The 12,566-nt window shown below is 45.4% G+C and overlaps 1 protein-coding gene across 9 annotated transcripts in view; it reads left to right on the forward strand.

The window, feature by feature from the left end:
* Window positions 1–1,099, forward strand: part of AGBL2 (ATP/GTP binding protein like 2) — a 38,229-nt gene extending 37,130 nt beyond the window's left edge. For all 9 annotated transcript variants that reach the window (XM_021083064.1, XM_021083067.1, XM_021083071.1 and 6 more), the window contains one exon: window positions 407–1,099. In XM_021083064.1, the coding sequence (XP_020938723.1) occupies window positions 407–580 (174 nt within the window). In that variant the 3' untranslated portion in view covers window positions 581–1,099. The remainder of the gene's footprint in view (window positions 1–406) is intronic.

Raw genomic sequence — 12,566 nt, forward strand, 5'->3', positions numbered from 1 at the left:
AAGGATCCAGCGTTGCCATGAGCTGTGGTATAGGTCACAGACATGGCTTGGATGTGGCATTGATGTGGCTATGGTGTAGGCTGGCAGCTGTAGATCCTGTTCCACCCCTACCCTGGAAACCTCCATATGCCATGGGTGTATCCCTAAAAAGAAAAAAGAAAAAAAAATTGTCCGCAGACCTTTCTTTGGCTCTCTCAGGGACTAGTGCAAATGCTTGATTCACCTCTCCCCTATAACAACGTCAGCCGCTTTGGTATTTGGGGGGAAATGCAAATATTTCTTGCTAACTCCTTGTAAAACCAGGCCCATCCTTAACTATAACTTTAGGAATTTCAGCATAAAATGATTCAACTTCTATATCTTTTTTTTTTCCCATTGTATCAACTTCTGTATCTTGTTTGCACAGAGAGAGAAGCCAGGATTTACAGTATCATACTCTCCAAAAAGAAGCACAAACCCCAGCCAAGAGCCAGCTCCAGATATGAAGCCAAACTGGGCCAGGGACAGATATCCTGCCACAAAGAGAGGCCGCACGGCCACAACGGTATGCCCGTCCTTGCACATATACACCTACCCCTAAGGTGTCTGGGCCATGCCACACAGGCGATTCCCTGCTGTGTTTTGGGTTAGACACGCTGTGTAACAAAGGGAGTTGGATGCTAGGGAACTGTGTTCGTTCGTGGTATTCTATGTTGTGTGTTCATCATGCACTGTCCTCACGCTATGTGCATGCTCTCAAGATGCATTATTTGTTCGTGCAAATTATTTTTTCATAAAGTGAAATTTTATTGTGATGTATCCAAAACCTTCCCTTATCAGAAATTGAAGTGCGCTCATGAAATTACAACACAGACACACCTCAGTTTAACCAATAGATATTCTCTCTAAAATTATGTGCAAGTCAATTTTAAAAGAGCAGATTCTATTTTAAACATACTGTGGTAGTTTGCTAAATTAAAAGGTCTTGCCTCAAAGCTCTTTAGCTTTGCTCAGGGTGTGGTGTTCTCATATGTATATCCTGGAGGTCAGTGTTCCATCTATTATGTTCAACACAGTATGTAAGTTTTGTAACCCACTGATTAAAATTCTTTCTCTCCAACAGATTGTTCCCTTTGATTGATTAACTGTGTAATCTTGTGTGGATAGATATTTTAGATTTTATATCCCTCGCAAACACCAAGCACCACCTGCCAGCTTCAGCCTGTCATTTCAACATGCTAGAGTCGTGTTTGTTTTTTAGGGCCATGCCCAGCATATGGAGGTTCCCAGGCTAGGGGTCAAATCAGAGCTACAGCTGCCGGCCTATGCCAGAGAGCAGCACGGGATCCAAGCCGTGTCTGTGACCTACACCACAGCTCATGGCAACATCAGATCCTTAACTGACTGAGTTCCCATCATGGCACAGTGGAAATGAATCCGACTAGGAACCATGACGTTGTGGGTTCGACCCCTGGCCTCACTCAGTGGGTTAAGGATCCGGCGTTGCCGTGAGCTGTGACGTAGGCCATGGATAAGGCTCGGAGCTGGCATTGCTATGGCTGTGGTGTAGACCAGCAGCTGTAGCCCTGATTCTACCGCTAGCCTGGGAATCTCCGTATGCCATGGGTGCGGCCCTAAAAGAAAAAAGACAAATGAAGATAATTAATTTAACTGTGCATACGTGACAAATCTCAGGCGGCAGGAGAAACCACCCAAAGCATCTTGACCACTAAATCAAGAGTGAACTGTGAGAATGAAATCAGGGAAAAGTAGAAAAACAGCACTTCAGTTCGGTCAAGGGACAAGACCAACTTTACACTGAAGAATTGTCAACAAGTTTAAAGATATGGGGGGAAGTAATAATGTACTTTATACTTTGTTTTCTTTTTTTTAGGGAATTTCATTCATTCTTTGTGTGTTTGTTTTCTTTATAAACTAAATGCATACTCACTAATAGAAGTAATTTTTGGGGGTTCCTCCAAGTGAGGACTCGTGAGAAGCTACTGACTTTGAACCAGGAAGAGGGTTCAACCATACTGGTGCCTTGACTTTGGACTTCTATCCTCTGGAACTGTGAGAAATAAATTTCTGCTGTTACAAGCAAAAAAAAAGGGATTTTTTTTGAGATTCAAAATGGATTTCAGGTGGACACATTTTCTTTTGGACCATGTGGTCATAACTGAAGTCCTGTTACCATCTGGTGGCAGTATACCCCTTTGTGCCTTCGAAAGGGGCTAACACTGATAGAAGTCTAAACAGGTAAGGTGATCACAGTAATTACTCTTTGTTTTTTTTTTTAGTTTTTGTTTGTTTGTTTTTATCTTTTTTGGCCACGCCAGGGCATGTGGAGTTTCCAGGCCGAGGATCGGATCTGGGCCACAGGTGCGACCCAAGCTGAAGCTGTGGTGACACCGGATCCTTAACCCACTGTACCAGGCCAGGGATCGAACCTGTGTCCCAGCACTCCCAAGACGCTGCTGATCCCATTGTACCGCAGCAAGAACTCCTCTTTGAAAGTTTTTGATGGAACATTAAATATAGGCACTCTGTACAAATATGTTTCCTTGAAAACAAAAACTTTAGGTGTTTTTTTCCATTCGTCTTTTTTTTTTTTTTTTTTTTGTCTTTTTGCTATTTCTTGGGCTGCTCCCGCGGCATATGGAGGTTCCCAGGCTAGGGGTCCAATCGGAGCTGTAGCCACCAGCCTATGCCAGAGCCACAGCAACGCGGGATCCGAGCCGTGTCTGCAACCTACACCACAGCTCACGGCAACGCCGGATCCTTAACCCACTGAGTGAGGCCAGGGATTGAACCCGCAGCCTCATGGTTCCTAGTCAGATTTGTTTCCACTGCGCCACGACGGGAACTCCCCTGAGTGCATTCTTTTTGATTGATGAATTCAAGGGAAAAGCCCATGGCTTAGGGTGGGAGTATCAGCAAGGAGCTGGAATTTTCACATAGCATCATTTCTCTTTCTATTTTTAGGGATCTTCCTTTCTTTTGACCCTAACTAAGAAAGCATTACTCTGGACATGCGGTGTATACTTTGTCACTACAGCTTTGTCTATTAATGTACTAATTAAAATGATGATACCTTCCTGAACTCAATTTCACAAGAAAGCTTGTTTCTCGTAGACCACATGACCACATGGAGCCCATTTAAAAGGGAAAATACATTCCAAGCTTCTTTTTAGTTCATCAGGTGGCATTAAGGTAAGGAAAGGGGGATACATTTGTTGGACCTCAGCAAGCATTCAGAGATGCTCATCCTCCCCAGGAATATTCCACTGAGAAATGGACGGAAATGTCACTGGTGGGATGTAGTTCAACTAGACCCAGCCAGGCCATACCGTTTGTCTTTTATAAAAGAACAGAGTCGGCTTAGTAGCTTCAAAGGCATCCTGTACAGAAGGTGACAAGCCTCTGTGCTTTGGAAACATCTTCGCTATTCTAGGTAATTAAATTAGAACTAGGTCTGAGAATAGTCTGGAAAACCAGAAGTTGGCAGTTCTGTTTCTGCAAAGCAGAGCCTTTTGTGTGGGATTTTTGCCAATAGCTGGGATGGAATTTGGTGACAACACAGCTAAACCAGTGATGGTAGTTGCATAATGGTTGGGTACCATTTTTAAAATGCAAGATCTACAAAATTCTTGCATTTTAAAAATGACGCATGAGAGTTCCTGTCGTGGCTCAGTGGTTAACGAATCTGACTATGAACCATGAGGTTTCAGATTTGATCCCTGGCCTTGCTCAGTGGGTTAAGGATCTGGCGTTGCCACGAACTGTGGTGTAGATCGCAGATGTGGCTCGGATCTGGTGTTGCTGTGGCTGTGGCATAGGCTGGTGGCTACAGCTCCGCCTGGACCCCTAGCCTGGGAACCTCCATAGGCCGAGGGTGTGGCCCTAAAAGGACAAAAAAAAAAAAAAAAAAGAATGCACTCAAGGTTAAGAATCCGACTACAGGGGAATTCCCATCGTGGCGCAGAGGCAATGAATCTGACTAGGCACCATGAGGAGGCGGGTTCAATCCCTGTCCTCACTCCGGCGTTAAGGATCCGGCGTTGCCATGAGCTGTGGTGTAGGTCACAGACTTGGCTTGGATCCTGTGCTGATGTGGCTGTGGCATAGGCTGGCAGCTGTAGCTCCGATTGGACCCCTAGCCTGGGAACCTCCATATGCCGCAAATGTGGCCCTAAAAAAAAAAAAAAAAGAATCTGACTACAGTTTTTCTGGTCACTGATGTGGCTCCTGTTAGATTCCCCAGCCTAACCCAGTGTAGTGGGTTAAAGGCTCTGCCGTTGCCGCAGCTGCAGCTCAGATTCAGGAGGCCTGCCCCTGTGCTTAAAGCCCAGGTGGAGAACAGACTAGTGAACCAAAACAAACCCGTCAGTAAGACATGCTGCTGTAGCTGTAGATCTTTGTCCTGAGTTAAAGAAAGCTACCAGCCAAAAATTAAAATACCTGGGTTTGAATCCCACCCAGGCTCAGGGGTGAGGGGTGCAGTTGCTTAACAGCTCTGGACCTTTGTTCCCTGACCTTAAAAGTAAAGTGACTGCCACTGAAATGATCTCTAAGGTCCCTTCATTTTCACCACATCACATTTGTTTGAACACATCTTCCAGCTGTTGATCACAGATTGCAATAATGTGCCTTAAACAACTTCCCTGTTTGGCCCAGGCCAGCTGAGTCTTCTCTCAGCCTCTGGTCCTTGGGGAAACAGAGACACTTTGTTTGCTCTAAGTACAGACCCCCACCCCCATCTTGCTCCCTCCAAACTTGGCAAGTTATCGCTCCCTGTAGCTCCCGGAATTGGTTGGATTCAGTGACCAAAAATCACTTTAGTAAACCCCTTCTCAGCTGAGCTCAAACTCCAGCGACTCCTCTCTCTCCCTCCCTCGGCTTCACTTCCTCCCCCATTCAGCCCAGACTCCAGGGTGCATTACATCAACCTCTTTCTTGCCAGCATCCCCCACCCCACCCCCCGACTCCTCACCCTCTGTCCTTCTGCCACATCCACCTGGTAGTTCCCCAACTTTGGATCCTTCCAGCCAACCCAACCATCTGTCTTCTCTATGCTACACCCAGGCTGCTGAGATGGCTGCAGGAAAACATGTCATTGAGTGAATCAGACCAGTGCCCACGTGTCTCCTCTAGCCTTGGAAATCTATCTTCTGCTTCTGAAACTGAATTTCTCTCACCCTTCCTCCATGGCTATTTACACCTCCCTTTCCTCAAATCCCCTACTCACTCCCTGCTACTCTCTTCCAGCAAGCAGTCTCACTAGGAAGCAGTGGTTAAGAAGCTAGGCTCTGGGGTCAGGGAGGACAAAAAAAAAAGAAAAAAAGAAGAAGAAGCTAGGCTCTGGGAGTTCACTTTGGGGCTCAGTGGTAAAGAACCCAAGTAGTATCCATGAGGATGAGGGTTCAAGCCCTGGCATTGCTCAGTGGGTTAAGGATCTGGTGTTGCTGTGAGCTGTGGTGTAGGTCACAGACGTGGCTTGAATCCTGTGTTGCTGTGGTTGTGGTGTAGGCTGGCAGCGTAGCTCCAATTCTACCACTAGCCTGGGAACTTCCATGTGCCACATGTGTGTCCCTAACAAGCAAAATAAATAAATAAATAAATAAATAAATAAATAAATAAATAAATAAAAGCAGCTAGGCTCTGGTCACGTAGGGGTAGGGAGAAAACTGCAAACAAGAATTCCCTTTGTGGCTCATCGGTTAATGAAATCAACTAAGGATCCAGCATTGCTACAAGCTTCAGTGTAGTTTGTAGATGCTGTTCAGATCCATTGTTGCCATGGCTGTGGCACAACTGCAGCTCTGATTTGAGCCCTAGCCTGGGTCTATATGTGGCCATAAAAAATTAAAGTATGACACAAACTTATTTATGAAACAGAAACAGACTTACAAACATAGAAAACAAACTTATGGTTACCCAAGGGGAAAGGGGTTGGGGAGGGATGAAATAGGAGTTTGATATTAGTAGATACAAACTGCTATACATAAAATAGATAACCGATAAAGACTTACTATATAGCCCAGGGCACTATGTCCTTGTAATAAACCATAATGGAAAAGAATATGTATAGATATGTATAACTGAATCACTTTGCTATGCACAGAACCACCAACATTGTAAACCAACTATACTTGAACTAAATAAAATGTTAAAGTATCACAATATAGGAGTTCCCATCGTGGCTCTGCAGACATGAATCGGACTAGCACCCATGAGGATGCAGGTTCGATCCCTGGCCTCACTCGGTGGGTTAAGAATCCAGCGTTGGAGTTCCCGTCGTGGCGCAGTGGTTAACGAATCCGACTAGGAACCATGAGGTTGCGGGTTCGGTCCCTGCCCTTGCTCAGTGGGTTAACGATCCGGCGTTGCCGTGAGCTGTGGTGTAGGTTGCAGACGCGGCTCGGATCCCACGTTGCTGTGGCTCTGGCGTAGGCCGGTGGCTACAGCAGTTCCGATTGGACCCCTAGCCTGGGAACCTCCATATGCCGGGGAGCGGCCCAAGAAATAGCAACAACAACAACAACAACAACAGACCAAAAAGACAAAAAAAAAAAAAAAAAGAATCCAGTGTTGCTGTGAGCTGTGGTGTAGGTCACAGATACAGCTCGAATCTAGCATTGCTATGGCTGAGATGTAGGCTGTCAGCTGCAGCTCCCATTAGACCTCTACCCTGAGAATGTCTGTATGCCACAGGTGGGGCCCTAAAAAAAAAAAAAAAAAAAAAAAAATTCACAATGTGATACGGCCTCTTGTCTTCTGAGGCACCACTTATCTTAACTCTCTGAATATGCCCTGGGCGTTCCACCCACCCTTGGCACCTGTCCTGGGTCAGGCTCCCCTGTATCCCAGACCACTAGATCCACTGTCTCCCTCCATGTCCACCTCATTTCCCTCTGCACCTCAGAGGCAGTGTGTCCAAAATGGAAATGCTCTGTTACCTTTTCCTGAAACCAGAGCCTCCCATTGCTGTTTCCCCCAGGAAACAGTCCCACCATCATTGCCATGCTTGTAACCCTGTTTCTCCACATTCAGTCAGGTACTAGCGACTTTACTTGCTAAGTAAATCCATAAACTTCACCCCTTAGTTCAGGGCATCATCGTTCTCCTAAATTAAATCTGGTCTCCCAGCTGACTGTTCTTTGGCAGAGCAGCCAAAATGAGCCCATTCAAGTCCAATCTGATTATGTTGGTCCCCATACAGGGGTCCGTCTCTGATATGGCCCTGTTGTGCCCTCAGTCTCCAACTCTGCTTCCCTGAGAATCTGGCCACTCTGCAAAACTGCCGTTGATGCCATTTCCCCCTGGAAAACTCACCAGTCCTTCCTTTGGCTCCTAGAGACTTTGACCTCTGTGCACCAAATTGTGTAGTCATCTGCCTTTCCTAACTAGACTGATATCAACCACAGTCTACACAAGGAAACAAAATTCAAATGAAACAGTTATTGCTTCATACAAACAAGAAGGCCAGATGCAGGGCAGCTCCAGGACTGCTTAGGACTCAGGCATTGTCAAAGATCCAGGCTTTCCCATCTTCTGGCTCTGCCACCTTCAGTGCCAACTTTGCCCTCCAAGTTAACTCTGCCCTGTTGGCTACAGACTGCAGCAGATCCAGGCAAACCACCAAGACCCAACAACACCCAGTGAAAGAACATCTGTTCCTGTGTGTGTGTGTGTGTGTGTGTGTGTGTGTGTGTGTTTGCAGCAGATCCAGGCAAACCACCAAGACCCAACAACACCCAGTGAAAGAACATCTGTTCCTGTGTGTGTGTGTGTGTGTGTGTGTGTGTGTGTGTGTGTGTTTGCAGCAGATCCAGGCAAACCACCAAGACCCAACAACACCCAGTGAAAGAACATCTGTTCTGTGTGTGTGTGTGTGTGTGTGTGTGTGTGTGTTTGCAGCAGATCCAGGCAAACCACCAAGACCCAACAACACCCAGTGAAAGAACATCTGTTCCTCTTTGTGTGTGTGTGTGTGTGTGTGTGTGTGTGTGTGTGTGTGTTTTGTTTTTTCAAGGCTGCAACCAAGGCATGTAGAAGTTTCCAGGCTAGAGGTCAAATCAGTCTATAGCTGCCAGTCTACAAGGCAATCACAGCAATGCAGGATCCAAGCTGCAGCTTGTGACAACACCGGATCCTTAACCTACTGAGCAAGGCCTGGGATCGAACCCACACCCTCAAGGATACTAGTCAAGTTTGTTTCTGCTGAGCCACAACAGGAACTCCTGTTTTGGAGTAATGTTTGATTTACAGAAAATTGTGATGATAGTGTTCCCAAAATGCCCCTCACTCAGTTTCAGTTTCCCCTGATGTTATCATCTTATACATCACAGCCAACAAAACCTACAAAATGTTGATACATTGCTGTGAACTGAACTCCAGATTTCATTCAGATTTCACAAATTTTCCCTTTAACGTCCTTTTTCTGTCCCAGGACCCAATCCAAAACATCACACTGCCTTTCACTGTCCTGTCTTCTCGGTCTCCTCTAGTCTGTTTCCATTTCCCAGTCTTCCCATATTTTTCATGATTTTGACAGTTTTGAGGAGCTAAAGAGATGCTCAAAAGGAAATTCATACTTAAATGCTTATAGTAATAAGCATGAAGGGGTTAACAAGGAAAGAAGTACTCATCTTGGTAGATGGCAATCTGAAGATCTCCCCAAGATTCGCATCTTCTGCTTATTCAATCAAACACTAATCTAGGTACTGCTACAAAAGGATTCTGCAGGAGTTCCCTGTTGGCTCAGTGGGTTAAGGATCAAGCATTGTCACTTCAGTGGCTCAGGTTGCTGCTGTGGCACTGGTCCTGGGAACTTCCATATGCTGCAGGCTTGGCCAAAAAAAGCCCCCAAAACAAACAAAAAAATGGATTCTGCAGATGGAATCATTTAGTAATCATGTGACATTAGAATAGGGAGATGATTCTGGATTATCCAGGTAGATGAAGTGTAATCATGTGAAATCTGAAAAGCAGAAGAGGAAGGCAGAAGAGCTCATCAGAGAGATGGGGTGGAAGAAGCAGAAGAGATTACAAGACATGAAATCAGAGATATTTGAAACATAAGACTTGACCCATCATTGCTGACTATAAAGATGGAATTAGGGTGGAGTTCTCATTGTGGCTCATCAGTAATGAACTTGACTAGTATCCATGAAGATGCGAGTTCAATCCCTGCCCTCACTCAGTGGATTAAGGATCCAGCATTGCCATGGGCTGTGGTGTAGGCCACAGACATGGCTGGGATCTGGCATTGCTGTGGCTGTGGCATAGCTGGCAGCTGCAGCTCCGATTTGACCCCTAGCCTGAGAACTTCCATATGCTGCTGGTGCAGCCATGAAAAGACAAAAACATAATAATAATAACTATAAATGAAGTGTAACCCTTAAAATTTTTGAATCACTATGTTGTACATTTGTAACTTTTTTTTTTTTTGTCTTGTCCTTTTAGGGCTGCACCCACGGCATATGGAGGTTCCCAAGCTAGGGGTCTAATCAGAGCTGTAGCCACTGGCCTACCTCACAGCCGAAGCAACACCAGATCCGAGCCGCATCTGCAAACTACACCACAGCTCAAGGCAACACTGGATCCTTAACCCACTGAGTGAGGACAGGGATTGAACCTGTAATCTCATGGTTCCTAGTCGGATTCTTTTCCGCTGCGCCACGACGGGAACACCACATATGATATTTTGCATCAACCTCAAAAAATCAGAAAAAGAAGTTCTCTTGCTAAATGGTCACTATGTTTAGCCATTAAGCATTTTCTGGTTAGTGCTGTAAGACATCAATTGTTTTGATGTCTAAAACATCTCTGGATTTAGTTAGAATGAACTTGTAAGTTTCTGATTACTCTAAAAGCTACAATTTGATATTATATTTTTATGTGCCAAGCTGGGTAGGCATGTTATTTCATTCAACCCTCACAACTGTATGAAGTAGATATTACTATACTCTTTTGTCTAAAGTTCAAAGAGGTTGGGTGATCTGCCTGAAGTCACATAGTTAATAATTGCTAGAGGTGAGATTTGCACTAGGTCCACTGGGGTTCAAAGGCCATCCTCCCTTCTACTCTGTAAACTGCCTCCTAATATCATGTAGCACTGTGCTGAATATGGGACAATATTAATAAAACTAACATTTGAGCAGAGCCTCCTTGCGTGCCCGTTTGTGTCTCTCACAAGCGTCCTATCTTTTTTCTTTTTTTTTTTTTTTTAGGGCTGCACCTGTAGCATATTGAGGTCCCAGGCTAGGGGTCTAATCAGAGCTGTAGCCACTGGCCTGCACCACAAACCCAGCAATGCCAGATCTGAGCAGCATCTGCTACCTATACCACAGCTCATGCCAACGCCGGATCCTTAACCCACTGAGCAAAGCCAGGGATCGAATATACGTCCTCTTGGATCTAGTCAGATTCGTTTCCACTGAGCCATAATGGGAACTCCACAAGCGTCCTATCTTAATAAATCTATTTCTTGCCTATCACTTTGTCTCTCACTGAATTCCTTCTGCTCAGAGGCACAAAGAACCTGAACCTCATACTGTTCCCGGTTCTATGGATACAGTGGTGAGTAAGAAAAATAGTATTTGGCCTCACTGAACTTCCAAAAGGAGAATGGACCGTAACTAAATAATCACACAAATAGAACCAAAACCCCCAACAAATGGAAGAACTACTTGATGAAGCATTCTTTATTCCAGGAGGAAGGAGGACCACCAGAACCAGTCCTGGGGCCACTAACCCCCAGCTTTGAAAAACTTTGCAAGCTTGCCTTGACCCTGATCCTTATCTGTGGCCCTATTTTTCACTCCCCAAACTATAAAACCACCTCCTAATCCCTTCCAGTCTTTAAGGCATTAGCCTGCTGTGACCCCCTTTGCCTGGCAAAGCAATAAAACTGTCTTTTTCTCCCTCACCGGCCCCCAAGAAAAACCTAACACTTATATTTTATTTTATTTTGGTCTTTTGTCATTTTAGGGCCGCAACTGCAGCATATGGAGGTTCCCAGGCTAGGGGTATAATCGGAGCTGTTGCCGCCGGCCTATGCCAGAGCCACAGCAACGGCAGATCCGAGCCACGTCTGGGACCTACACTGCAGCTCAGGGCAACACCGGATCCCTAACCCACTGAGCTAGGCGAGGGATGGAACCCCAAACCTCATGGTTCCTAATCGGATTTGTTTCTGCTGCACCACGAGGGGAACTCCACATTTGTATTTTAATACACTGTTGTTGTTTGCCTTTTCTTGGGCCGCTCCCTCGGCATATGGAGGTTCCCAGGCTAGGGGTCCAATTGGAGCTGTACCCACTAGCCTATGCCAGACCACTAGCCTATGCCAGAGCCACAGCAAGGGGGATCCAAGCAGTGTCTGTGACCAACACCACAGCTCACAGCCACGGCGGATCCTAACCCACTTAGCGAGGCCGGGGATCGAACCAGGAACCTCATGGTTCCTAGTCGGATTCATTAACCACTGCACCACGACAGGAACTCCTTTAATACACTGTTTAAAAAAATCTTATCCTATGCATGATTTCACTTAACAATAACATCAAGAGGAAGGTAGTAGTGTTATCCTTAGATTTAGACACAAAAACTGAAAACAAAAGATAAAACGACTTCCAAATCATTTGTATACAAAGGAGAACCAGAATCTAAAATGCAAGTTTTCTTTCCTGCTTCATTCTCTGTGCCAGGCTCTGCCTAAGTGCCTAAGTGCTGTTTGATATAGAATGTGTGTGCTGGAGCTGAAGGAGTAAGGACAATGCCTTTTCCTTTTTGCGTCTGTAACATGTAGCCTGGTAGGCACTGAAGTAATTGCTCACATAGGCAATAAATATTTATTGAGCATTTAGTATGTGCCAGGCGTTGAGTAAGAAACAAAGGCAGTTCCTGCTCCTGAATTCACGAGGTTTACATTCCGGTGGAGGAGACAAAAAGATAAATTTCAGACAATGATAAGTGTTAAAAGACAATGTGGTAGGAAATAAAGGGGAGGTAAATTTATTATTATTATTATTTTTTTTTTGTCTTTTTTTGCGCCGCTCCCGCAGCCTATGGAGGTTCCCAGGCTAGGGAGCTGTAGCCACCAGCCTACGCCAGAGCCACAGCAACGCAGAATCCAAGCCACGTCTGCAACCTACACCACAGCTCACGGCAAGGGCAACGCCGGATCGTTAACCCACCGAGCAAGGGCAGGGACCGAACCCGTAACCTCATAGTTCCTAGTCGGATTCGTTAACCACTGCGCCACTACGGGAACTCCCAAAGGGGAGGGGAATTTAAATATAGGTCAGAAAATGTGTTTCCGAGAAGTTTTAACATTAACTGAATGAATGAATGAATGAATGCACCAATAGCAACCCCCTGATGGAGTCATTATTCTATCTAGTTTTTCTTGGCCACTAGATTATGATTCTGATGCTGAGTAGTCCTTAGAGTTTACTTTGCTGATGCCAAAAAAGCAAGTGCAGAGGCGAAGAATATCGAAGATCCCTTTTCAATTATTTTTATTACTCTGACCTTGCCCATGCGGCCAGGGTCACTCCCCATTGCCACGCCCATTCTTC

This window comes from Sus scrofa, chromosome 2 (genome assembly GCF_000003025.6).
Source record: "Sus scrofa isolate TJ Tabasco breed Duroc chromosome 2, Sscrofa11.1, whole genome shotgun sequence".
NCBI classification, from domain to species: domain Eukaryota; kingdom Metazoa; phylum Chordata; class Mammalia; order Artiodactyla; family Suidae; genus Sus; species Sus scrofa.